Here is a 24,827-nt window from a genome sequence, read left to right as displayed (position 1 = left end):
GGCAGGAAAGTTCTTGGAACTTTGGAAGCAGCATAAATACAGATATTGGCAAACAAATCTGCACGGGTCAAACAATTTTCACCTATGTATACTAAATATGAGTACTAAGCACCCGTGGTAGTACGGGATGAAAATTCCGAGAATATTGCCAACATGAATACTCTAGTTACCTGTTTCATCAATATAAATCTGTCAATCATGATCCTCTTTTCACAGACCATTCAGTTAATCACTGCTTTTCTTTGTATCACAAAGATAAAATCGTCATGGCCAGTACAGAAATACAAGAGCACATCGATCGAAACACCCTTCATAAATGTCACCAAGACAGGCCAGACAGAACCTGGATTCCTATTCTTCACACCACGCGATCCTGAAAAGGGGCTTGGACATCCTGTCATCTATTCAGATGATGGACAGCTAGTGTGGCAGGGATCCAAAGGAAATCACTATGCGATTCAACCACAAATACTCGATGGTGAGCCCGTGATTGCTTATTGGACCGGATATTCTATTGAGGGATTTGGATATGGCTACATCAGTATTCTGAATAGCTCCTATGACGAGATTCATCGTGTAAGAATAGACTGCAAGTCTGAATCCTTCGTGACCGTTTTTGACCCCATGCAATTTGATTCCTGCATCGACCTTCACGAGAGTCAGCTCACTGAGGATGGCACAGTCCTGGTCACTGCTGTCAACGTAACTCAAGCTGATCTGACTTCTGTTGGAGGCCCAAAGAAGGGTTGGATTCAAGACAGCCTCGTATATGAGATCGATATCAAAACAAATGATGTGCTCTTTCGCTGGAGCGCCTACGAACACATTGCCGAGGTTCCTATGAGCTTGAGCTGGGCTCCGATAGGTTTGGTAGGGGTTGGATCTGGAACCAAAAAGACTGATCCGTATGCGTATTCTTATCTGAACTCCGTTGCTAAGTATGGGGACTCGTATCTGGTTTCATCGCGGTACATGTGCAGTGTCCTTTTTATTGCGCCTGACGGTAGTATCACCTGGTATCTTCATGTAAGTGGCCGAAGTTCAATATCATCACTTTACCCAGCTAACAACTATTACAGGGGCGGACTGGTGGAGATTTCAAGCTGGGTCCAGATACTAGTTTCTGCTATCAGCATCATGTACGCTTTCTGTCTCAAAGCCCCAAGCGGGTGTCGATAGCTCTACATAATAACGACAATACTCCCTTCACGGGCAACATCAACATAACGACTGGCTTGCTCCTGGATGTCGAACTGTATGGCTCGAAGAAGGTCACACTGAATCGCAGAACTTGGGATCATGCAGAGCCCGTATACGCTAGGCTTCAGGGCAGCTACCAGAGCCTCAAAAACGGTCATATCCTACAAGGCCACGGCTCTATACCAAAGATAGAGGAATATGATATCGATGGAAATATTGTCATGCGTGCGCAGTTTGGCTTGGATGATGTCATGCACACTTATCGTGTTTACAGATATCCCTGGATCGGGCACCCATCTACAATCCCACAGGTTGTTGCATGTCTGCTGAATGAAAGTGAAGCTGCTGTGTATGTGAGCTGGAATGGGGCGACAGATATCAACTCATGGAGAGTATACTCTGAGCGAGAAATCAAACAGGTACCAAGGAATGGATTTGAAACAACCATTATTGTTAGGGGACTTTCGAAGGGCGACTCAGTCATTGTTGAGGCTGTTGGTGGCGTTAGACATGGCACAAGATCTGAGTCTACTCTTGTGGGAAAGCCCTGCTGAAGTTGTTTTAAAGCAATCAGGATGAGAGGTGAATAGGAATAGAAATTCGATTGAAGTCCAGTGAAGTTTGCGATATTTGCATGTTGGGCAATTGACAGTAGGGTAGCTCAACATGATTTATGAATATGCTCAAAAAAGGATGGCTAATATAGTGATGCAGGGTTTTAAATGTTTGGCATATAGAGGACAAAAGGCTTGGAAAGGATAAAGCAGGACTGAATAGGACGCAAGTCATCACAGCTTCGAGGTTTTTTCGCTAGCTTGGAGACGCGTTTGCTTCGGGAAAACGGCGTGTGCGGATTTTTCTGCTGTCGCATTAAGAAACAGGAGACGCCCAACCGCTTCCGAAAGGGCCAAGACACGTGTGGAGACAGTGGCACCATCGCGGCGATTTTTACTATAGAACAAAAGTCAGCAGTTTTTCAAGCCGAAGGGGAATGAGATTGACGTACCCTTCGCGTCGACACATGGCGATCAATTCAGTGAAGTCCCAGAGTCGCCCACGATCCAGAACCTTCCCAGTTTCAACATCTCTCTCTGGGATCCATCCGTCTGCAATTTTGAGCGATGGAGTTGGTCGAAATTCCTGATCTTTGGCTACTGAGATAATACCCTCTTCCTCAAATTGCAGATAGGAGTTCTTCAGTGTTTCCTTGTTGACAGCTTCAAAGTAGGAAATATCACCTTGGTGATAGAGAGTTTTGCCAAGCTAATACTTGTCAGCTATATTGGTGCAGGAGCCGTCGTTTGCAGGAGTGATCGGATAAACTTACCAGTTGAGCGCTGTCCTGAGCCTTTTTCATGTCTATCCATACATCTGGTAAGTCAGTGGGGGGTGTCAGACCCATAAGAGACACTGCACCCAGCCAAACTGCGTCAATGAAAGGCCAAATCAGGAAGCAGTAAAAGTCGAAGTTTTCGCGCCCACAAAGGCGTTCCGCATCGCTCAACTCAACGTGTTGCGGAGTACCGGAGTCGTCTCGAGTTACTTTGATAACGTCGTCTGCTTCCAAACCACGCAACGTTTTGTCGAGGTTTGCGGTCAAACCTTCTGTTGGAAAAATGAATTCACCACGGAAGAGCTGCTCAAATATTTTAGCTAGGATAAAATATAACAGGAAACGTCATGGGTAATAGACCTTAGACAGGAAAGCGACCTGCTTCCGCAGGCTTTCAAAAGTTGTGCGCTGGTTGACGGGCCCACCACCTTGCTTGATCTTGGCGTACATCGCAACAGAGACTAGAGCTTCAGGAATGAAGAGATGAATAAGCATATTCCGGTAGAAGGACAGTTGGAAGCGGTCAGCAGCAGAATAGGTAGTCTCGGCCAGTCCTGGAATTGCGGCCACCAGCTTTGGTCCTAGGGCTGCTAGAGCGCGGTCGACCACTTCTTCTGTAGATAAGCGGTAGAAGTGAGCTACTCGGCCACCCTTTGCACGCACACGATCGCACAGCCAGTCCAATCGTCGAACTAGTTCGGCCTTTCCAACTCCACGGCCGCGGAGAGTCAGAATCACAGTACCGACTAGGGCCGTCGGCATCATCACAGCGACCTCATTGATCTCGGACAAAACTCGATACCCAAGAGTTCGGAGAATGTGACCGCGCTCAATGCTCGATAACTTCTGGTTGGGGCCAGAGGTTGGTTTGTCAAGACGCGTGAGCTGCTGATTAAGATACTCTCGGAGGCTCCATGGTTTGTGGAAACGGACATCCACTCGTCCTAATTTGAGAGATAATACAGAAGACGACTTCACAAAATCTACCAACCTCTCCTTTTTCTTGGGCCGACCCAACAATTCACTAACATATGATCTGCAACTACATTAGCATTTGAAAGTCAATGACTCATTTTCTTGAATATACTCAGTCTCAATAACTTTATCATACTGCGTGCTGACAGGGCAAATAATGGTATCTTCAGTCCGACCAGATAGAACGCTATCGACAATGAAGCTGAGAATGCCGAGCTTGGGGGTCAGCAGCTTTCCAGTTCGCGATCGGCCACCCTCGATGAAGCATTCAAAATTAAAGCCTCGTTGCAGAAGAGTATCGACATAGGCTTGCACAACAGTGTGATAAAGCTGGTCGTCCCCAAAACTGCGTCGTATCCACATCGCGCCTTCATCGGTTAGCTTGATATATATCATTGAAAATCAGGAAGCTCACCTGCATGCTGCAAGAAAGCTCCCACTCCTGGAATATTAAGATTGTCTCCCGCGACAACGACAGGCAATCCAATTCCTAGACGGTAACAAATGAGTTGCAACGAAACATAATCCACATGAGATTTGTGACAGGGTAGGAAAACGATCGACTGCTTTTTCTTGGTCGCGATCTTTGCAACAGATCTGAGATGCAAGACCTCCTCACTGGAGACATGAATGCCTTCTTGGTAAGCTCGTGTCAGAAGTTGCGTGCAAATGTAGTACGCGCCGCGAATAAAAACCTTGCTCTCCATCTTGCAGATCATCTTGTCCAGCATGATGTCAACAACGTCTCGCAAATGGCTTTCGAGTTCATGCTGGCGATGAGCTTTCTTTTCGCCGAATGTGGTGCCTTTCTGGGCCAATATCAATGCTGCTAGTTCCTTCTCTTCCACGCCGACGCGAATGCTTGCGAATTCCTTGATCCTGCCCTTCAGCATTGGACTGGCATGGATTAATTCCTTCATGTGGTCGCTGAAGCCTGAATAGAAAATGGGTTCACCGATCACATCGTTATACGCACGCCATTCTGTGCCGGACATGTACAGGCTCACTTCGCGGAGGAAATCAAGTGGGTCTTCGCTGAAGCTGGCCATATTTTGGACGAAATATTTTTCGGTGATGGGCTCAGTGATCGGGGCATCTTTAGTTTCGGGGCCTCTAGTGAAGCCTGAAGGTTGAATCGCGAAACTGGAACCGACAATCTCTAGGTCAGGAGCCGAATGCTCGCTGTGATTAGCCGTTTGGGGAGGTGGTTTGGGTGCCATGGCGCGTTGCAATATGAATTCGTGAGTTCATGGGTGAGGGGGAGAGAGATGTGTATTTCCAGTGAAATATTTCATATAAGAAATTGAGAGATAGGACCGTAGCTCTCTTATCCCAACAGAACAAGTGATCGACTCCCCCGGATTATTCGATTTACTCTTTAAGCCGAGGTGTAAAATCACGTGATGATACAGGAATCTCCCCGCGATTGGATCGTCATTTTTAGAGGGAAAAAACCGTTGGGGAAAAAGAAACGTAAATTGTTACCATGTCTTGTTGGGGGAACGGGTTCCGGTCTTTCTCCAGTATGTTACTTTTATTGTCTTCAGCTCTTTTCTAAGCTCACTATCTCTGCTTTCCTCAGCTGCGGCATCGCGGTCGATCAGTCAACCCAACTCCTTCCAAGTCTTCCGCGACGTCCCTAAATTACGCCAGTTGCGCCGACAACTTCTTCAAAATGACCGCACTGTGGGCTTCGTACCAACTATGGGTGCCCTACATGAGGGTCATCTAGCCTTGATTCGAGAGGCTGCTCGCGAAAACACTGACATTTTTGTCAGCATTTTCGTCAATCCTACTCAATTCGGTGTCAATGAAGACCTTTCCAGTTATCCACGCACATGGGACAGTGATTTAGGGAAACTAGAAAAACTGAATGAGGAGCTGGAGAGTTCTGATGATGGTGTGGGCAAAGGGCGGATCACAGCTATCTTTGCGCCGACGTCCAAGGTTATGTACCCAGCCCTGCCACCTTCATCCGAGATCTATGGAGATGGTTCATTTATCACGATCACTCCCATCTCGAAAAAACTGGAAGGAGCCTCTCGCCCAGTTTTCTTCCGAGGCGTTGCGACTGTCTGCATGAAGTTGTTCAACATAACAACACCAGATCGCGTCTACTTTGGGCAGAAAGATGTACAGCAATCGGTGGTCATCAAGCGAATGGTAGAAGATTTTCACATCGGGACCGAAGTACGTATTGTCAACACTACACGTCAAGCTGATGGATTGGCTTTGAGCTCTCGAAACGTCTACCTCGGAGATCGGAGACGTGCAGTGGGCCTTAGTATGTTCACCGCGCTGAAGGCTGCAGAGGAAGCATATTTGTCTGGAAAGACTAGCAGGGAAGATATACTGGGAGCCGCACGATCTGTGACCGAGCGCGTGCTCTCTGAACAAAAGACTCTCTCACCATCGGAGAGGGCGTTATTTGAAGTTGACTACATCTCATTGGCTGATCCTCAGAGCCTGGATGAGCTGGATCTCGTCGAATCTTCCAAGGGAGCTGTCTTGAGTGCAGCCCTGAAGATGGCACCTCTGGAAGAGACGAGGCCCAATGAGGACTGCGGTCTGGGAGATGGCAAGGTTCCAGTACGATTGATTGACAACATCATTCTCCAACCGAGAGAATAGTCTGCAATCGATTTACTGTGTACAAAAGGTAGTATAGGCCATAAAATTAATATACTAGGACAATCATGAGAAATTGCAAGTCTATTCAAGATTTTTGGAGGACGTAGATAGATGTCATTAATCGCATAAGGAAACCTTCGTGTAAGGCTTCGGTCCAGTTCTCTACACGTATACAGTTTAATAATATTTCAATGGAATGCCATGGAGTGGATTCCAATTCATCTCAGAATTAAGATTCTTTAAAGCCAGATTGCCTGCTTTATCGTGACAGTCTAGGTAAATTTGAGACACATTTTCCAGGTCGTTTACCTGGCCTTGTAAACAGCATCAGAGCCGCCAGGGATGCGACCCTCGGTCAACTCCTTCTCCAGACGATCAACCTCATGCAAGCTGGTCGCGTTGCGAATTAGCTCCTGGACACGCTTGCGCTCGTTCTCGGTGAGCTGAATGCGGAGTGCCTTATCGGTCTGGACCTCTCCAGATTCGAAGGTGGGGGCAACGAAGTTGTGAGAGGTGGTGCCCATAATCTTGGATGCGAGAGCAGTCGGTTCTTCAGCAGTACCAAAAAGCTCCTTTGCCTGGTTACGCTCGGTATCCTTGACTTTTTTGTAGTCGAAGAAACGGATAGATGGGTTCAACCAAATGACCCAGAAGCGGTAGTTCTAAAAAAGATTAGTTGGACACAATATAGACCATGAAGAAAGATTGTAAGCCTACATCCTTCCGGGACACGGGGTTGTTTAGCAAGACCAAATGATGCAATAGAGGGAGAGTTTTGAGGGGAGCGAGGTCAGCTAACTCGGCGATGTTGTTATCGGTCAAGATCAAAGTGGTCAATTTTGGCAGGGAGGAGCCGATGTTCGCCTGAATGTGGACAATACGGTTTCGTGCAAACATGAGGGTTCGGAGACGAGGAAAAACAGGAAAATTTCCAAAGGAGGCGATGTCGTTATCCGTGAAATCAATAGTATCTTGGTCCTGTGAATGGTTAGCGTGAATTTTAAAATAAATTGCCAGAGAGTTATTGGCAAATCAATGCCGACAGCAGAGGCATATTGTGAACACTGACCTTCGCTACACCAAGGTTCTCAATAAGAGGAATTCTGCGCCCTATATGGTTAGACGAAGAAAATCGATGTAAGTGAAGCTCTTTTTTCATAGTGTAGCACCTGCTCTTTTCAGGCTGATGTTGAGTCTTGAACTAACCTCTAAGATCAAGTTCACGCTGCTTGAGGGGATTAATGTATGAAGGCGCAGTCTGCAGGAGCTCAACGGTCAAGCGGGGCATGACGGTGGTGGTTGAGGCAGAGCCTCGGCAAGAAAGGAAAGTTCCAAAGTAGGGGATCTATTAAGGATTCACAAGTTGGAGGAAAAGAGTGAAAAAAAATCAGCGCGACGGGTGTTGAAAAAATGCAATGGTTGAAAATGAGAGAGGTTGATAGCTCGTCGCAAGTTTCTCCAATTAAGATTCGTGCTTGGCGGTGAATTCAGGGCGGTGTGCCCAAGGCGGTGTACGCGTTGTTTACGCACGTGACAATTATACGCATATTTAGAATGGAAGTTCGGCTGAAATAGTGTCATTGAAGAAAGATAAGATATAATAAAAATAAAGAAATCATAGAAATGTATTAGTCTAGGTATATTCATTAGAAGAAATCCACAAAGTACCGCCATTGGTACACTGCCACTACATCGAGATTGCTCGGAGATCGAAAGCACAGAACAAAAAGTACTCCAGAGCACAGAATTTGGAATATTAACCAAGAATGAAAAGTGTATGCAGCCAGGGTAGTTCACACGTGAGCAATGAACTGGGGTTTCAAGGGGAAAAGCCAACAAGTTGGCAGGGCAAAACAGTCAACTCCAATAGAAAATGCGATGCGAGAAATGACGAGGTAAAAGCGTAATTCAGTTCGTTTGGAGACATAGTTGTGACGTTACTCATCGGCCAATGGACTCATGACTGGTGATTTCTGGTGGGATCGCGTGGGGCTGCCACTTCTAGATCGACGTCCATTCGTGGTAGGCCCCAATGCAACGGGAGCTAGATGATCTCGGCTCTCTGTCCTCACCACCAAGCCAGCCCGATCCATAGCAATTCCTGAACCGCCACTGATGCCAAGACCAATCGTTCCTGAAGAACTGTTGTCGAGGGTATACTTCAAAGTAGGAGGGTTAGTGTTGCTCCAGCTGGAAGCTCGCTTGAGAGTCGGATTAATGAGGTCAGCCTCAGAGGCTCGACCACCATCCAGATCACTAGTATCAGAGGAGTCGGTCACGCCCAGTTCAAACTCCTGAGCACCTTCCTCCACAAGTTCGTAGGAGGGTCCAGTACTATTGAGGAATGGAAGCATACCGCCAAAAGGCTTCCGTTTCTTGGGGTGGTTGGGATGAGTAGGTCCACCACGACGGATCACACTTTTGATGCGGTGGTATACCCGCAGGCGACGACTGCGTCCACACAGGAAAAAGCCTGCCAGAGCAACGATAAACAAGAACAGGAGGAAACCAGGTACTCGACGCGGTGAGTCCCCATCAAACAGGGAATCATGCCAGTGTTCACTGTGGAAGCCATCAGCATCAGGAAGGAGCGCAACGCTAGGGTATTGGAAGTCCGCAGGGACACCGGGAACATTGCTGCCAAAGCCCACTGGCATAGACTCTTCCTCAAGATCCATGGGCACCTGGGATGACGCATATAGAACGATCTTGCCAAGGGTCCAGCTGACTTCGGTTGAGTCAATCTTATTCATAGGTTGGAAAGCATCAATATAGCCCTTCTCTTTAGCATGAGACAAAACTTCTTCAGTGCCGTTGTGATCACTCCAAGTTTCTTCCAGGCCAACACGGGGGATACCAATGCCATCATGCAGCATGTTGATGATCCATGATGACTTGAAGCATATCTCGGATGCCCTTTCGCGAGTGATCTTCTTGCCCCATGTGTGGTCATCAATGCCAGTCTCGATGGAATGCCAGTCTTGAGAACAGAACGTCTGTACTCGCTGCTGATAGGTGTTGAAGTCGTATGCCTTTTCTTTGTAGCCCATCTCGAAAATTTCATGAGTAGTATGCCAATATTCACTGATGCCGATGAAATGGTTGACATCAAAGTCGATAGCCGGAACATGGATGCCATGGAGAAGACATGGGTGGTCTGCGCATGGAGCGTTCTTGTCCAGCAAGGGAAAGGTCTGACGAAGACACTCGTCAAACCTTCCTGTGCCTATCAAGAATGACTCTACGTCGTTCCCAAAAATCTCCTTCCCATCCAAGGTAGTGCGTCGACCTTCTGGAAGACATGGATCCGGCAACTCTCGAATATATGGATTTGTTGCGGACTGCAAAGCTTCCAAGTAGCGTCTCCGAGCCTCATTCACGCCAAATTCTAGCCATGAGGTTACGAAGACTCGGTGTTCTTGTACTGAGCCATCGATATTCCGCAGTCGCAGAAGGGTGAGATCGTTCGCATGCTTCTCCGTTTCTGTGGCGTTTGGCGCAAATGCAATCTGAGCAGAGGCCCCACCCATGTCCAAAAATCCGTAGGTAGAATGTCCTTTCCCATGATCGTGTTTCTCGGGCCAGTCAAAAGTGCCCATCAGATAATTCGTCGCAATCCATCCGTAAAGTCCCTCTGTGACACCCGGGATCACCTGAATATGGGCACTGCAATCAGGTAGTAGGAATTCGGTATTCGTACGCGCGTAGGAGCATATTTGGTCAAGAAGCATCTGTCGGTCCACATTTCCGAGAAGACGCATGCCAGCTGTGGCGAGAAGAAAGATCGGAGTATCCTTGGCGTCCTCCTTAGGTACGATACTTTTCGCATGTTGAAGAAGTTCTTCCAAGTGCTCTGATCCAACAGATTCTGGTCTATCGGCAAAAGACGAGACACCTGTACGCGAACAGTCCAGTCAGTTTATTGAGTCTAAATGATCAGGAACTCCCGTCGGAACCCACCGGGATGAATCTTCTTGACCCAATCCTCTTTTGTTTTGATCTCCGGCAAGGATTTCAGCTCATCAGGGTGCGCATACTTGCGCGCTACAGTATTGCGCAACCATCGATAAACGTGTACACGGGTACCCTATACCATTGCAAGTCAGTCGCCCGATACCGGAGAAGTTGAGGGAGCATATCAGATGGCTAGTGTGGCCTACAGATGATCCAGCGTCTAGAACGACGCCATAACGCCCTATAAAAGAAAAAGTCAGGGTCAATGGGATACGGGGAAAAGGGTGTTATTCGCAGGCAAACGTACACTTGCCCATTTGGACACGAAACAGATCTGGTTACCGATGGAGCATGACCAGATACAAAGACAGGAGAAAGAAGAGTTCAAAGAATTATATTGAAAAACAGGAGAACTTTTGAAGGTGGATGGAGAAGTGCAGCATAAGAGGAAGATAAGGAGATTCTTAAAGCAGAAAGAGAAACACGGCTCGGGAAGTTAATAGTTTAATACCAATACCAAGGCAATACAGAGGGGCGAGACCCAGCATTTGAGCTGAGCATTAGCTAAAGAGTTAGTGTGGCTGTTTTAGGATTAGTCAGTCACTGCAAACGGAAAGGGCTGTAATATTACCATGCATGACAAGGTAATATGAATGTCATATGCCTTCTTTCGTATAACACTTCGATTCCAATATCAAGCCTTTTAAGCCAAGAACTGACTGACATATTCTACTATTTCTCAATTACCTGGATTATTGTTTTGAAATGGACTTAACTCTACTTAGAACGGTAATGATCATCTATGAAATCTCAAAATCTGAAGTTCCATCCCTGCTAAGATCCTAGGAACTGAATCCCACACTAAAAACGGCGCAGGGATTTAGGTGGGGGCAAACTGTCGTCGTCAGCTCATTCTTACCCCGGTAAAACATTGTCTCTGATGCAATGAGGGGATATCAATTTGATAGACACGAGAAAGTAAAAGTACAAGATACCTGGAAGCCTCTGATACAGTGGTACATTAATAATAACATGAATGTAAGATGTGATATGTTTTATCTTTTGTGATAAATCCATATATCTCTTACTACTAAAATGGACACCTTGAAAAGCAAATAGCCTGACGTAATTCAGCCTCTCGATTATGCAGGTGTTGATTTGATTTGATAAGAACTACGGAGTATTGAACATGTATTCTATGATACTATGATCCACGAGGACTCGTAACTTTCCTTGGTAGATGTAACTACTAAGTGATAAAGTCCTATACTAACTACTACCAGACCACTTTGACGTATTGCATTCATTAGCTTCCTTCTTCCCATTAATCATACTTGTAGTTGGTGCTGAAGACATCAATAGATCATTCAAGTCGCCCCACCAATCTGCTCGTCCATGAAATGCGCACGATCTAATCCAATCATCTCCACCTCCTCATGCGCAGCTGCATGCCCGGGATCCATTTTAGAATATAGAGCAAAACAAACGATATTATGAACGGATATGCACTGATGGCGCATACCTCGGCCAACTGCCTTCCAATCTGCATTCCATTGCCATCGATACCGCCTGCTGCCTCGGTGACCCTATCCAGTGCTGCCACCGACTTCGACGCAAAGATACATGTCAGAAACGCTCCGACCATCCCACCAATCCCGTGTAGTTTGAACACATCCATTCCATCGTCGATGTGCATCCACTAATTGACATTTTGGAGCGACGCACACACAACACTGGTGATAAATCCAATCACTGCTAGTGTAATTCCGATTAGTCCAGCTATCACTCCACAGCATGCTCCTCCTAAGGTGAATTTACCTCGACTCTGGATCACTTCTACCAGAACCCAGCCAAGACCGCCTGTGCAGGCGGCTGTATTGGTATTGAACGCTGCCAGTATGGCTCTGATCGTGGCATTCAGCGCGGAACCACCCTGACAGAATAATTACAAGGGTAATTAAGCGGATGACTTACATTGAACCCAAACCAACCGAAACAAATCAAAGTCGTCCCCAAGAACACCAGAGTAGTGCTGTGGGGTTTCCCATATGAGGATTTATCGAAGTGCTTTCGCTTTCCCAATACCATAGCATAGGCGAGCGCCGACCAGCCCAATGAAATATGAACAGGATATCATCAGCAGAGTCAAGAGCGGGCATGTTATATAGCCAGCCATTACTATTCCATGTCCAACAGGCGATAGGGCAATAAATTACAGTCGTCCACAAGAAATTGAAGATCATTGCCGGCAGCATATTTCCTCGCTCAAAAGCTCCTCCGACAGCGATCATCACCCGTCGCCAATCAAACTATTCTCCCTCCATTGATAGTCGACTTTTCTCTTTAGATCCCGCTTACCGTGCATGTGCAGAATAACAACTGATATAAACAGAAGACAATTTCCGGTAAAACGACCGACTCCGGTGATGGAGCAGCCATGACATTTTTCATTCCAAAAATTTGGAGAGTTCCAATGAAAGGACCCGCATTGCGTGCATAAGCTAACGAATATACCAGAAAATACATTGAAAAGTTGTTCTATTTCAGACAGGTCAGTGAACTGGCTTCAGAAACGACTGAAATAGAAATGTCAGCGCAGATTTTCTTCGCGCAAGGCAGCTGTAAAGTAAGCCAATTCCGGGAATGATCAGCCAGATAATGAAGCCACAGAACATAATATTGGTGTCATTGTACTCGAAGCCCGCATATTGGGCGTTCAAATCAACCTTGGTGTGATCCCCACCACCTGGGATGGAGGTATTGAATACATGCTGCGTTGGAATTGTTAGCATCCATCTACATAGAAACCTTGGAACGGTGAGACATAAAGAATCGTCCACACCCGTAGTTACATACACGATAGTTTCGGGCTGAAAGCTGAATCCAAAATTGATATAGACAAAACCGGTACCTCTATGGGAGCTCCGGGGTCTTGGAAAATGTTTTCGGAGTTATATGATAAAAGACACCTCGATGGATCTCATGGGGGTTTTTACTTTCTTATAGATCATTTAGTCTGATCTAGGGCGATAAAGAATATGGCAAAGACCCCGTACAAATTGATGAGAAGGATGTGAGCTTCATATAGCCAATTTGGTTTTCTCTGCCTCCATTACCTCGATTCCTCTCACCGGCACTGTTTCTTATGTCAACATGAGATTACCTCTACTCCCTAGGATGTCGGAACAGTCCCTACCGAATATTTTCGTTTCGGTCTGCAACACTTGATCCAGGAACTCTTCGGCTTCTCCCAACCGGCCTTGGGCTGGATAAATCGCCGCGAGGTTAGAAATTCCCGGGTTAGCCATACTCAATATGGGTTGAGGATATCAGTTGTCTAAATTTCTTTGTCGAGCCTTCAGAATCTGAAGCTCGATCCTCTCGGTCTCTTCTCATCGACCCTGGCTCGTATATAATACAGCTGCTCAAAGCGTACTGAATCGCTGGCTTGTATCTAGAAATCCAAATACCAGACAATTGTTCTCGAACGCTATAAGAATATTCAATGACAAACTGTGATTTCCTTTGAGTCTGTCAACTATAGTTCGCGTCGGTGGAAGCCTTGAACTGACCCAACACTACTGGGTCCAAAAAGTCCTATTCTAGAGCCTGGCACCTAATACTGCTCGTCAGTCCAATGAAGCAGTCTATCTCCACTAACAAAATCTAGATCCCTACAGAAGGGCACAGTCGAGATAGGATTTGGCGGAGTTCCCAGTCACTCTGGGATTGCAAGAGTTTATTAGTCGATATCATAAAGATCAAAGCTGTTCGTAAAACTACCAGGAGATGCAGATTTCCTGTGACCCAGATGATCAGTCAGCTGAAGGAGGGAGTAAGAAATGCACTGTATATGCTTAAAGCATGTGCACATCAGAAATGTAAGTCCATATATATATCATTGGTGATCATTGATCTCTATTTAGCTAAGAGGGCTTCTGATTAGCCGTCACCTCTTAGTGAATAATGTTTAGTAGTCACTTAAGTCAAATACTATTGAAATATGAGAGGGGTTATCAATATTGATCCAAGCCCTGGAGGCGATTTATACAAGATTGATCTCGTGACATGAGTAGTCATCACTAGCGCGATTTCAATTCCGGGATAGTTAACTGTCGTCTCCTCCATCTAGGTGCATAGGTATCACGTATATCAATGAGGAAAATCCGAGATTATGTTTTGCTCTTTGAAAACTGTCAACCTGGTTCCTGGTTTTCGTTGCAAGGAAACCTTTTATCCAAAAGATCACTTCTTTTTGTGTTCATTTCTTGTTTTTATTGCTTGGCAGCCCTTGAGTACGGAGTATTCAGATAAGCAATAAGACCCTTACCTAAGTGAATGACACATTCGTCGCTGATTGGCCACTCTACACGTGCAGACTTCCGATGTCCAGTTGCCGACTTCGCGCTACAAGCCCTTTCCCCAGATTTCTAGTTCGATTATTAAAATTCTTAGTCTCCAACAAGGTTCAATGCTTATTGGGCAGAATGATATGTAGAAGGATGTACTATTCATCTGTCTCATGCATTTAATTAACATCAAGATTATCATTCATCGTGATAGACAGATAAGGTCACTTCCCGACCTTTCCTGTCTTCTCTTCTCTCTCTCATCGACTTTTTTATTGTGCTTACAAGGGCTATCGGCTAGCCTCGCCTTTACTTCGCAAATCTTGATTCAACTAATACATCTACTTTTCATTCTCCAGACCCAAGTGCTATGAAGCATGATTAGTAAGAAGAGACGTCGGCGCGTTGCCGATGAGAATCGAAAGAGAGCCCCACGAGCGTATGCACAAGGTTGACGCTTGTTCTAGACTAGACGCACTAATTGAATATAGATGCGACCGCTGCAAAGCGAGGAAAAGCAAATGCGTGGAATTGGACACCGGAGGAAAATGTCAGCGCTGCGAATTGCACAATCTCACATGTAGATTTGAGAAGTATGAAGCTTGGAACCAAATTGCATTTCGTAAGAACTGAGTGCTGAAATCTCTTGCTTTTCTCAGGGAGAAGTCACCATGTTTTTCAAATCCACCTCAATCGTCACCACAACGTTCTGAGCCTGCGCCTGTGCCTGTGCTTGAACCTGGAGCAGCACTTGATCTTTCCAATTCCTCGGGAAGTGTTCCATGTGATAACATGACTGATGAGAGCCATGAAATTCTTTCTCAATCTTCTACATTGTCGAAGGGGCTTGCAAACCATGGAATAGATCAATCAAAGAGGGCCCCGTGGCCGAATATCTTATCCCGACTCCGAGAGGCGTTCTCGCTCGATCCTCACGCCGCTCCAGAAGAAGGAGATATGTTTGCAATGCAAGCAGTAAGTATTGAATCTATTTAAATCAAATACTACTTCTAACCAGATGTTTAATAGCGTATGACTAGTTCAAGAGAGCCACATGCTTCTGAATTATCAAGATTATGCGCTGTTATTGATTCCTTTCCACCGCGCCCTGTGGCAGATTTCCTCTTAACAGTATTCATAGATCATGCAACAGACACTTTTTTTTACGTTGACCAACATCAATTTCTATCTGACATTGATGAGTTCTACCTCGATGTGAACTCATCTTTACGGTCTGACCCAGGGTTTGTATGCCTTGCAATGGCTGCCTTCGCGTTAGGAAGTCATTGGACTTGGGTTGTCAGACCAGAGGGCAGAGGGTCTAGCTACAATAGGGAGATCGATCTTGGGCGAGTATTTTACCGCCATGCCAAAACCATCGTTCCCGACATCATTGATAGGTCATGTCTAAGGTCCATTCAGGCCGTCTTTATTCTTGGTGTCTATCTAATGCCCGAAAACGCTATCGGCTCTTCTTACATCTACATGGGCATAGCATTGCGTAAGGCGATGGCTTTAGATTTACATGTGCAAACAGAGGATCAGGGAATGGATGGGCGAGAAAGAGAGATCCGACGTCGGCTCTGGTGGTCTATCTACTCTCTTGAACGGTTAGTACACGAATATAGTCCAACCAGTGACTTGGATTGCTTGCTAATGTTAAATCACAGGTGCACTACAATAAAATTGAATCGGCCTAGATCTATTTGTGCAGATTCAATAACCGCATCACATCCTTCGCCATATGCACCACTTGATCAATTGCAGAAATATGACAATATCCAATATCAAATGGCCTACGACCGGTTGATCAAAATCCTTGACCAAATTGCCGATCTTAGGTGAATCATTCAATTTTCCGACATCAAAGCTGCTTGGCTAACAACAACTTAGTGACGTATTGACGGATCCGGCGGAGCTCTCTCGCTGTATGAGTTCGGCAGCGGACCTGAAAGCGTGGAAAAATTCTTTGCCCGCAGATTTCAAGCTGAGCAAAATCAGCTCTAAAACTTCAAGTTACCGCACAGTGTTTCATCTCTATCTTAACTACTATTATGCATGGATCACAATGGGCAAAGTCGCACTTGTTACAGTCGCTCGAACAAAACTGAGACAAAACTCACCATCTGAACTAAAGCCGCCACACGTTGATGAGATAGTCCAAAATATGGCAGAATCTTGCGCAAAGTCTGCTAGGAAGATTCTTCGACTCTTTGAACAAGTTACGGGTACACACAATGTTACAGGCTTCTCTTTCACAGATTTCCAAGGATGCAGCATCGCAACCATCGTGACCCTGCTTGCTGGAATATTGGAACGCGATTCTGGTTACGAAGCCAGTATTAAATTTGGCCTCAATTGTCTCAGGAGGATGTCAAGAGGAAATATGACGGCAAAAATCGGCGTCAAATTTGTCGAGGCTGTGCAGTCGATTACAAACGAGGCAAGAAGAAAGTATGATGATGCCACGACCTTCTCTCGAGATCATTTACGAAATCCGGATGCAACCATAGATTCTGGATATAGTGAGTGGGCTGAATGGATGAGAGAACAAGATGCTTCTCAAAGGAAAGATAGGACTGGGTTTTCACGTGATAATGCAATCAACAATGATGTGATTATACCGCAAGAAACAGCTGCTTGGCAGCTTTCTCATCCCACACTAAGTGGAGAATCATCGTGGCAAGCCACTGGAGATTCGATCTTCCCTGCGAGTTCACTGATACCTGAAGACTTCGGGGCAGACACTGCAGTATCGCAGCCGTCAGAAATAGATTTGGATGTTCTTCATGGTCTTCATACTGATGAGCACACATTCTTTATGGGCCTCACTGGCCTGGATTCTCTAGACTTCTCTGAGCTTACAGGCCAACTATAATGCTCAGTCCATCTGATGAAGTGAATTTACAACCCTTTAATTAAATGATCAAGGAGTCAACAACTAGAGTTTTGCCTTTTTATAATTCCTTGGTATTTTGTCGGCGTCGTAAAATGGAACATAGGGTATTATGTACAATGTTCGGTGCTTTGCTTCCCAATAAGCCTAGTCACTTAGATCTGAATTCGCACAGGAATTTCCGAATCTTCAGGTAGCGCGCTCCAGCGACTCTTGTAAACACGACCCTCTTTCATCACACCCAAAACATGCTGCTCAGGCTGGTCAAAAACAGTTACATCTTCAAGAGGGTTCTTATTCAGAACAATCAAATCTGCTAGGAAGCCCTCCTTAATCTGACCAATAGAGTCCTCCCATCCCATCATCTTTGCAGGATTTATAGTTGCGCTGTGCAAGATCTCAAGTGGCTTTAAGACTTGCGCTCGCAGAGCAAACTCGTGTGTTTGAGCGTGACCCAGAGGGCCGAGCAAATCAGAGCCGAAGCACATCTTCACTCCGGCTTCAGATGCAATCTTTAAAGCTTCAAGACCAGACTTGAGCACTTGCTGGTTCTTCGCCTGTGACTCTGGTGGCAAAAATCCCTTCCAGCGCTCATCTGACATCTCGGCATATGTGATTAGCGTCGGGGTAAGGTAGACGCTCTTCTCAGCCATCAACTTCGCAGTCGGGGCATCAACAAAGTTGCCGTGCTCAATACCTCTCACTCCGTTGTCTATGCAATGCCGAATAGCCTTGGTTGTATAAGCATGCGCTGTTACAAAGGTGCCGGCATTATCTGCGCATTCGACCATGGCCTGAATCTCGCCATTTGTGAATTGAAGATGTTCCAGTCGATCAGTGGGGCTTGCAACACCACCTGATCCCATTATCTTAATGAAGTCAGCACCACAGCGAATCTCTTCGCGTACTGCAGCCATGCACTCGGGGACACCGTTGCAAAGACGGCCCAGATGGTTGTTGTCGTGAGTGCCGCCGCAACATTCCGTTGCTTCATGCGGTCCACGAAGATCGCCGTGGCCACCAAACTGAGAGAGGGCATGGCCGGCAATGAAAAGACGTGGTCCGGGGAAGATACCGTCTTCAATAGCTTCTTTTAAGGCGAGTTGCGCACCTCCACAGTCGCGGATGCTTGTGAAACCTCTGTGCAACATCTGCGCTGCGGTATATGGTTGTCGCAGCAGATGGACATCATTCGGGTTTCCAAAAGCCCGAGATAGATCTTTAAAGCCAGGAACGGCACATAAATGGACGTGTGCGTCGAAGAGTCCAGGGCACAAATACCGCCCTTCGCAATCGACTACCTTGAGGTCAGCCGGGAGAGGCTCTGGTAGTGATGTTGAAATAGACTGTATTTTTCCCTGACGAGTGATCACTGTGACATTTTCCAGAACCTTTCCAAGCTGTACATCAATGACGTTGGCATTTTTGAACAGATAGCTGGCGGATTCCGCACGGGCCCAAGGCTTGATATCTGAACCTGGTACTGGGCTATAGTCTGGCATTGTGAAAAATTGGTTATGAAAATAAATAAGTTTCAAGTCCGAAGGGAATCGGGCCAAAAAGCTTTTAAACAGCTGTGGAGATTACCAAGACATCGGAACGTTGAAAATAAATGGAGGCAGGTCAGATTGCCGAAAACCAGGAATGGGGGCTGAGATACAGATTCAAGGCTAGTGGCACCAAAACTCTTATCAGACACCCCTTTTTGGTGTGCAAGAAGGTGGAAAGAGAGGTATCATTATTTTACGTACGGGGCCTATGATGGGAGTGTTATTAATGCCATCGGGCCGATGACCTGTTATCGGCAATCGACTCCTACCGATCTTTGCCACATTAGATTAGAGATAAGAATAACCGACCCGCTCGGTGAAAATGAATCCGGGGAATTTTAATGTTATCTCACTGAGTCTAAATCTTAGTCGGCTAGAAAGTGTCCTAGGCTATTAGTCAATTTTCTAGAATATAAATGTGATCTCCCCACTTCTGGAGCTACCTCCTCTTCATTTTCGAACCACAAACACTTCTAGTCCATTAGCGCCATGGATATCTCCAAGGACCGTCCAAGTATAAGCAAAGATGAAGGCCGAAGGAGCGAAGAGATTGTTGTAGTCTCTGAAACATACACACCCGAGGAGGAGAAGGCAGTTTTACGCAAGATTGACCTTGTTATTCTGCCATTCGTGAGTCTAGACCCGGTATACTTCATTGCCCTAGCTGACCAAAGAGAACACAGATGTGTTTTGTCTTTTTCCTCCAATACCTCGACAAACAAAGCCTGAGCTATGCTGCTGTTTTTGGCCTTCAAACAGATCTGAACATGACCAGCAGTCAGTACTCTTGGTGTAGTTCTATCTTCTATGTCGGCCAGCTTGTCTCGGAATACCCCTTCATCTACCTCATGAGCCGATTTCCCCTGACAAAGTTTGTTGGTGTGACAGTGTATGTTCAAATAACTCAGCCTACTACCTGTTTTTGACTGATAAACTGACGTTTGCATAGTATCATGTGGGGAATCATTTGTATGTGTCTCGCTGCGCCGTCGAATTTCGCAGGTTTCGCCACCGTTCGATTCTTGCTCGGATTCAGCGAGGGTGCTGTATCGCCGGCTTTCGTGACAATAACTAGTATTTGGTATCGCAAGAAGGAACATACCACCAGAACAGCACTGTGGATTACCATGAACGGACTGGCACAAGTAATCGGCTGCTTGCTCATGTACGGAATTGGAAAGAACAGCTCACTTTCCATTGCTCCCTGGCGAGTTCTGTTCTTGATCTGTGGAGCCCTAACTTTCTTTGCTGGAATTGGATTTTTTGTCTTGATGCCGAACGGACCCAAGGATGCCTGGTTCCTCAATGAGCGGGAGAAAGAGGTTCTGTCTCTTCGTCTCGCTGAAGATCGTGAGGGTGGTGATAAAACATCCTTCTCTTTGTCACAACTCAAAGAAACTATGCTCGATCCCAAGGCATGGTGTGTCTTCTGGTTTGGTGTTCTAGTAACAATGCAGTCGCCGGTCCTTACCTTTGCGTCCCTGGTGATTAAATCCATTGGCTACTCTGACCTTGAAACAATGCTTTACACCGCCCCCTCCGGTGCTGTACAAATCTTCTTACTTTGGATTGGCACTGCATTGGTCTGGATCTTCCCTCGCCAGCGAAATATGGCCGTTTTGGTTCTTATCATTCCCCCTCTTATCGGAAATGTCTTCTTGTTGAAGCTCACTGTCACGGCCCAGTGGGGTCTTATTGTGGCTTCTTGGTTGGTAAGTTATCATTCCTGCCCTATTGCCCTGCTGCTTTGACTAACCCAAGTTTCAGTCTTCTTGCATCACTGCATCCATGTCGATCCTCCTCTCGCTCTCTGCTTCCAATGTCAAGGGTAATACCAAGCGTGCCACGGTCAACACAATGTTTTTCATTGGATACTGTGCTGGATGTATTGGATCTCCCCAGCTGTGGACTCACAAGCCAAGATATACCTCAGGTGTCATCACAGCTATTGTCACCTGGTGCCTCCTATTTGTTGCTGTGATTATATACTGGGTTCTTTGTGACCTTGATAACAAGAAACGGGACGCCAGCTCTCCTGCTGGCATCATTGGTGTCGGTCAAGAGGTCGAGCTTGATGAGAAGGGACTTCCCATAACTGATCTGACTGACTTACAAGACAAGTCATTCAGATATGCCCTGTGAAGTATATTTAATGTCTTTAATTACATCCCTGAGGCCATATACCTGCCCAGGTGTTCCATTTATGTAAAGGTTTTTATATCAGACCTTTAAAATACTTCTATATTCAAATATTCTTCCAAACTTCGTATCTCTACCTAAATACCCCTTTCCTACCTAGGTTATCAAGATTGCACCTGACCCATCATTCTTCGCCTACCTTAGTAGGTGTTGGTACACCTGTATCAAGTGTAGAATAGCTATTCGATAGGCTAACGCCCACTTCTAACACCTATTACAGGTTGCGCTTTACGCCCCTATAATATCTTGTGTCTCTGAAGTGGTTGTAAAGTCTGCTTTTCATTCATGGTGAGGACTAGCTATTTATCTTACAAGTTGCTCTTCTGTCTGAGACGAATGTGTTCCATCGTCTAAGACAGAATAGTCGGTAAAGACGGGATATCACAGTTATATGCATAATATTCAAGGTTGTTGTTTGCAATGCACTCTGAACAGGGATTCGTGATGTGTTGTTTGTCCGATATTCCAACAGTATCTATATAGCTGCCTTCCCCATCAATCCATTTATCTCTGCGTACCCTCTCATTTTATAGTGGTTACTTGCGGAAATTTCCGAACAATGCATTTTTCCTTCAATCTACTCACCAAGTCTTGCCTAGGCACAGGTTTCTAATGGCAATACCACACGTTGCCTAATCTACACTCACCCTTGAACCTTAGTTTTCTTCTGCAGTCGTATGCCCTCAATACCCAGGTAGACAATTATCACATGAGCATCCATGAGCTTTCCAAGGCTGTGTGGATACCTTTTGGACTGTGAATTCCTCGTCTCACTTTTTTTTAGCCTTTTCAGATATATTTATGTTGGAATATGGAAAAAAAAACAGTCATGTGACCAAATCGTTACTTTATAATAGCTAGCAAACCAAGAATGAACCTCAGACTTTACAACCACTTCAAGAGGGCACATAAATATCATAGGGGTGTAAAGCGTTACCTGTGATAGGTGTCAGAAGTGGGCGTTAGCCTCTTGTCTACCATATCGAATAGCTATTCTACACTCGGTACTGGTGTACCGACACTATCAATCCAGATTCGGTCTCGTTGTGTTTGTCGATGGCCGCGATGCGTAGCGCCAACACATTTTTTAGTCCTTCTGTGTTGTAGACTGCAATATTAGTCACAAAATGAACTGAACCCGACTTGAGAACTCAAACCAAAATATACTCCAATTTATGTAGTACAATTAAGACGCTAACCTAATTAGAACGACAGACCCACTCATTCCAACTCTCCGCGCTCCGTAACCTTTCGACACTTAAAGTCGTCCTCAAATTATAAGTACCGGGAAATGGGCTGGTTAGGCTGCTCTCTATAGCCTGCAAGTATCACTGAATTAACGTCGAACAGAATCAAATACCCTTACCTCAACTCCTGTACTTGCAGCATACTTAACCGGCCCGGTGGCCAATTTTAATTTTTGATTGCCTGCACGAAATATTCTCAACACCTGAAAAATATTGCGTCTTCACAGTGAACATGGATCTTCGAGTAAATCCAAGGCGATCAGGTGTATTCGGAAACGCTCTCTCGGCTTCAAGCCTGACAGTAGACGTGAGCACTGGGGACTAGAGAACCAGGAAACACCCGTGAACAGCTTCGAAATTTATAATTCATTTGTATGAAGTACGGAGTACACGACACAATCAAAATGAATATTACAACCCGCACCCAGTCGAAATTGCAATCATGCAAGGCAAGCTCGAAGGTCTCGAACGCAAAGTGCCAAAAAGACAACTCCCTCCCACCTAGTTCCAATCGCAAAAAAGTCTCCGATATCGCAGATACCAAAGCCAAACGGGTTCGCACAGGCTGTTTGACTTGTCGCGAGCGACATTTAAAATGTGATGAAGCCTTAGGGCGGTGTCTCAATTGTCAGAAATCAGATCGGCTCTGCCGACGAGGCATTCGGCTGAATTTTATTGATATACAACTACATATTCCTCCATATCTTCCCCCACGCCCTGAAGGAGCGGAGGTTTTATTTCAGGATGATTCGCGTATAATTGCGTCTGAGTATGTCGGGGGCTTTGAAAGATACCCACCAGAGCAGCCGGAGAGTCCAAGTCCAATTGAGGAGATGAGACAGCTACAGCATGAGTTCCTCAATTCCGTGGGACATAATCAGTTGACAAGTATGTTTCATTCGGTCAATCACTCTTTTGATCCCTCTGTCTTCGACATCACTCACTCTACTACCGCGGGGTTGCTTCTCGGATCTGATATATGGCATAATCCTGGCCATGTATCCGGGGATGAATTGCTTCTCTACGGAACGTCGAACTTTGTACGGAAATTGGCAATGAAGCAGTATAGCCCTTCTTCCTTGACCGATCCCGAACAAGTCCTTCTTTTCCAAGCCTTTGTCGAAGAGGTTGGGCTTTGGATGGACGCAATAGATACAATGAGACATTTTACTCAGATCCTGCCATTCCACGCAATTGATGAGCCCATACTCCTCCAAGCTTTCCTTGCTTGTGGGGCTCGGCATCTCTCACTTGTCAATGAATCTTTCGAAACGGGAAAGCCTGAGCATTATTACAACGCAGCCACACAGGATCTTCTTAGCGCTGTTCATGATCCCGATCGGGATTCTGTTCTCTGCACTATCTCTGCTGTTGTTCTCGGTGTCTATGAAATGATGTCAGCACAGTCTATCTGCAAAATCAACCACATCGCAGGATCCAGAGCCCTGATTCGTGAATGTGGATGGTCTGCTAAAACACCTGGTCTTGGTGGCGCTTGCTTTTGGTTAAGTGTGAGCATGGAGCTACTCAGCTGCCTACAGCATAGCTGGTTGCTATCGTGGGATCCAGATACCTGGGGCGTCGACATGGATATGAATCAACACCACACACACTGGAAAGGAGAAGACGTTTGGTTGCATCGGATTATCTATATTTGTGCGAAGATTGCGAATTTTCAAGTCTATCTACAGCAGGCATTATCATCAGGAGAACCCTTGAGCCAGAGGACCAAGCTTGATGCGTTAGTGCATCAGTGGAATCACTTAAACTCCTGGTGTGAGCAATGGGCCACTTCTATTCCACGATCAATGAATCCTCTCAGTTATATGCTACCATGGCAAACCGACACTAAGTCCACATTTCCAAAGATCTGGTATGCTATAACAAATCCTAACACTCTATCATGACTGTGGCTGACTTGGTTAGGATTATTAAACGACCGGCCATTGTGGCGCAATTGTTTTACCATACGGCCTGTATCTTGCTTGCCAAGTCACATCCCATGAAATCAAGCATATATCTGGTAATGAATAAAATACAGCAAACCCATACATACGACATCTGCGGTCTGGCGGCAAACACTAAGGACAAAAGTGTTGCAAACATCTCCATTCGCTGCATTGCAATCGCAGCAGAGTGTATAGAAGCCCGCGAGTCACAGGAAGAAGTCCTTGGTATATTTGACTCCATCGCTAAAGATACCAGCTGGCACACTGGGCCAATCAAAGAAGAGCTGAAACATAGATGGGGCTGGGCCCTTCAACATCCGGAGACTATTGATCCAATAAAGATGTACGATGACTGTTACGAGCTGGACCCGGCATTGCCGACTCTCAATCATCATGAATTTCCTTCTAATAATTCCAATCCCATTTTGAATATGGCTGATTTCTCGATGGAGAATCATCCATACCAGGGTTACTATGTCACCCCACATCATGCCCTCTCTGGCTACCCCTGCGACCAGTTTTTGGCGTAATCCGTTTACGAAAT

General features: G+C 45.8%; 10 protein-coding genes across 10 annotated transcripts; 6 read left to right on the top strand and 4 right to left on the bottom strand.

Annotated features, from left to right (window-relative positions):
• Positions 1-198: 198 nt before the first annotated feature.
• On the top strand, positions 199-1,754 carry N7495_005337 (arylsulfotransferase family protein; the record flags this gene model as incomplete). Its single annotated transcript, XM_057207988.1, has 2 exons — positions 199-1,026; positions 1,080-1,754. The coding sequence occupies 2 exons, from the start codon at positions 199-201 to the stop codon at positions 1,752-1,754; spliced, it is 1,503 nt and encodes a 500-aa protein (XP_057061762.1).
• Positions 1,755-1,988: 234 nt separating this feature from the next.
• N7495_005336 (lysophospholipid acyltransferase family protein) lies at positions 1,989-4,728 on the bottom strand (the record flags this gene model as incomplete). The annotated part of the gene is made up of 6 exons (XM_057207987.1): positions 1,989-2,151; positions 2,207-2,463; positions 2,528-2,836; positions 2,894-3,569; positions 3,621-3,876; positions 3,924-4,728. The coding sequence occupies 6 exons, from the start codon at positions 4,726-4,728 to the stop codon at positions 1,989-1,991; spliced, it is 2,466 nt and encodes an 821-aa protein (XP_057061761.1).
• A 266-nt stretch (positions 4,729-4,994) lies between these two features.
• N7495_005335 (pantoate--beta-alanine ligase PAN6) lies at positions 4,995-6,139 on the top strand (the record flags this gene model as incomplete). The annotated part of the gene is made up of 2 exons (XM_057207986.1): positions 4,995-5,031; positions 5,091-6,139. 2 exons carry the CDS (start codon positions 4,995-4,997, stop codon positions 6,137-6,139), a joined length of 1,086 nt encoding a protein of 361 aa, XP_057061760.1.
• Positions 6,140-6,444: 305 nt separating this feature from the next.
• Positions 6,445-7,427, bottom strand: lea1 (U2 snRNP complex subunit LEA1; the record flags this gene model as incomplete). Its single annotated transcript, XM_057207985.1, has 4 exons — positions 6,445-6,801; positions 6,857-7,117; positions 7,209-7,249; positions 7,346-7,427. The coding sequence occupies 4 exons, from the start codon at positions 7,425-7,427 to the stop codon at positions 6,445-6,447; spliced, it is 741 nt and encodes a 246-aa protein (XP_057061759.1).
• A 649-nt stretch (positions 7,428-8,076) lies between these two features.
• N7495_005333 (putative nucleoside diphosphatase (Ynd1)) lies at positions 8,077-10,410 on the bottom strand (the record flags this gene model as incomplete). The annotated part of the gene is made up of 4 exons (XM_057207984.1): positions 8,077-10,034; positions 10,100-10,226; positions 10,300-10,334; positions 10,401-10,410. The coding sequence occupies 4 exons, from the start codon at positions 10,408-10,410 to the stop codon at positions 8,077-8,079; spliced, it is 2,130 nt and encodes a 709-aa protein (XP_057061758.1).
• Positions 10,411-11,586: 1,176 nt separating this feature from the next.
• Positions 11,587-12,030, top strand: N7495_005332 (uncharacterized protein; the record flags this gene model as incomplete). The annotated part of the gene is made up of 2 exons (XM_057207983.1): positions 11,587-11,750; positions 11,811-12,030. The coding sequence occupies 2 exons, from the start codon at positions 11,587-11,589 to the stop codon at positions 12,028-12,030; spliced, it is 384 nt and encodes a 127-aa protein (XP_057061757.1).
• A 2,789-nt stretch (positions 12,031-14,819) lies between these two features.
• On the top strand, positions 14,820-17,320 carry N7495_005331 (Zn(II)2Cys6 transcription factor; the record flags this gene model as incomplete). Its single annotated transcript, XM_057207982.1, has 6 exons — positions 14,820-14,881; positions 14,934-15,035; positions 15,102-15,417; positions 15,472-16,052; positions 16,113-16,283; positions 16,336-17,320. 6 exons carry the CDS (start codon positions 14,820-14,822, stop codon positions 17,318-17,320), a joined length of 2,217 nt encoding a protein of 738 aa, XP_057061756.1.
• A 173-nt stretch (positions 17,321-17,493) lies between these two features.
• Positions 17,494-18,840, bottom strand: N7495_005330 (metal-dependent hydrolase family protein; the record flags this gene model as incomplete). The annotated part of the gene is made up of 1 exon (XM_057207981.1): positions 17,494-18,840. The coding sequence occupies one exon, from the start codon at positions 18,838-18,840 to the stop codon at positions 17,494-17,496; it is 1,347 nt and encodes a 448-aa protein (XP_057061755.1).
• A 537-nt stretch (positions 18,841-19,377) lies between these two features.
• Positions 19,378-21,030, top strand: N7495_005329 (MFS general substrate transporter; the record flags this gene model as incomplete). The annotated part of the gene is made up of 4 exons (XM_057207980.1): positions 19,378-19,518; positions 19,572-19,777; positions 19,838-20,600; positions 20,656-21,030. The coding sequence occupies 4 exons, from the start codon at positions 19,378-19,380 to the stop codon at positions 21,028-21,030; spliced, it is 1,485 nt and encodes a 494-aa protein (XP_057061754.1).
• Positions 21,031-22,738: 1,708 nt separating this feature from the next.
• On the top strand, positions 22,739-24,813 carry N7495_005328 (Zn(II)2Cys6 transcription factor; the record flags this gene model as incomplete). Its single annotated transcript, XM_057207979.1, has 2 exons — positions 22,739-24,207; positions 24,261-24,813. 2 exons carry the CDS (start codon positions 22,739-22,741, stop codon positions 24,811-24,813), a joined length of 2,022 nt encoding a protein of 673 aa, XP_057061753.1.
• Between the last annotated feature and the right edge of the window lie 14 nt (positions 24,814-24,827).

This window comes from Penicillium taxi, assembly GCF_028828555.1.
Source record: "Penicillium taxi strain IBT 34144 chromosome Unknown utg000004l_segment0_segment0, whole genome shotgun sequence".
NCBI classification, from domain to species: Eukaryota; Fungi; Ascomycota; class Eurotiomycetes; order Eurotiales; family Aspergillaceae; genus Penicillium; species Penicillium taxi.
The sequence above is the reverse complement of the archived record's forward strand: the minus strand, read 5'-3'. Positions and strand labels throughout refer to the sequence as shown.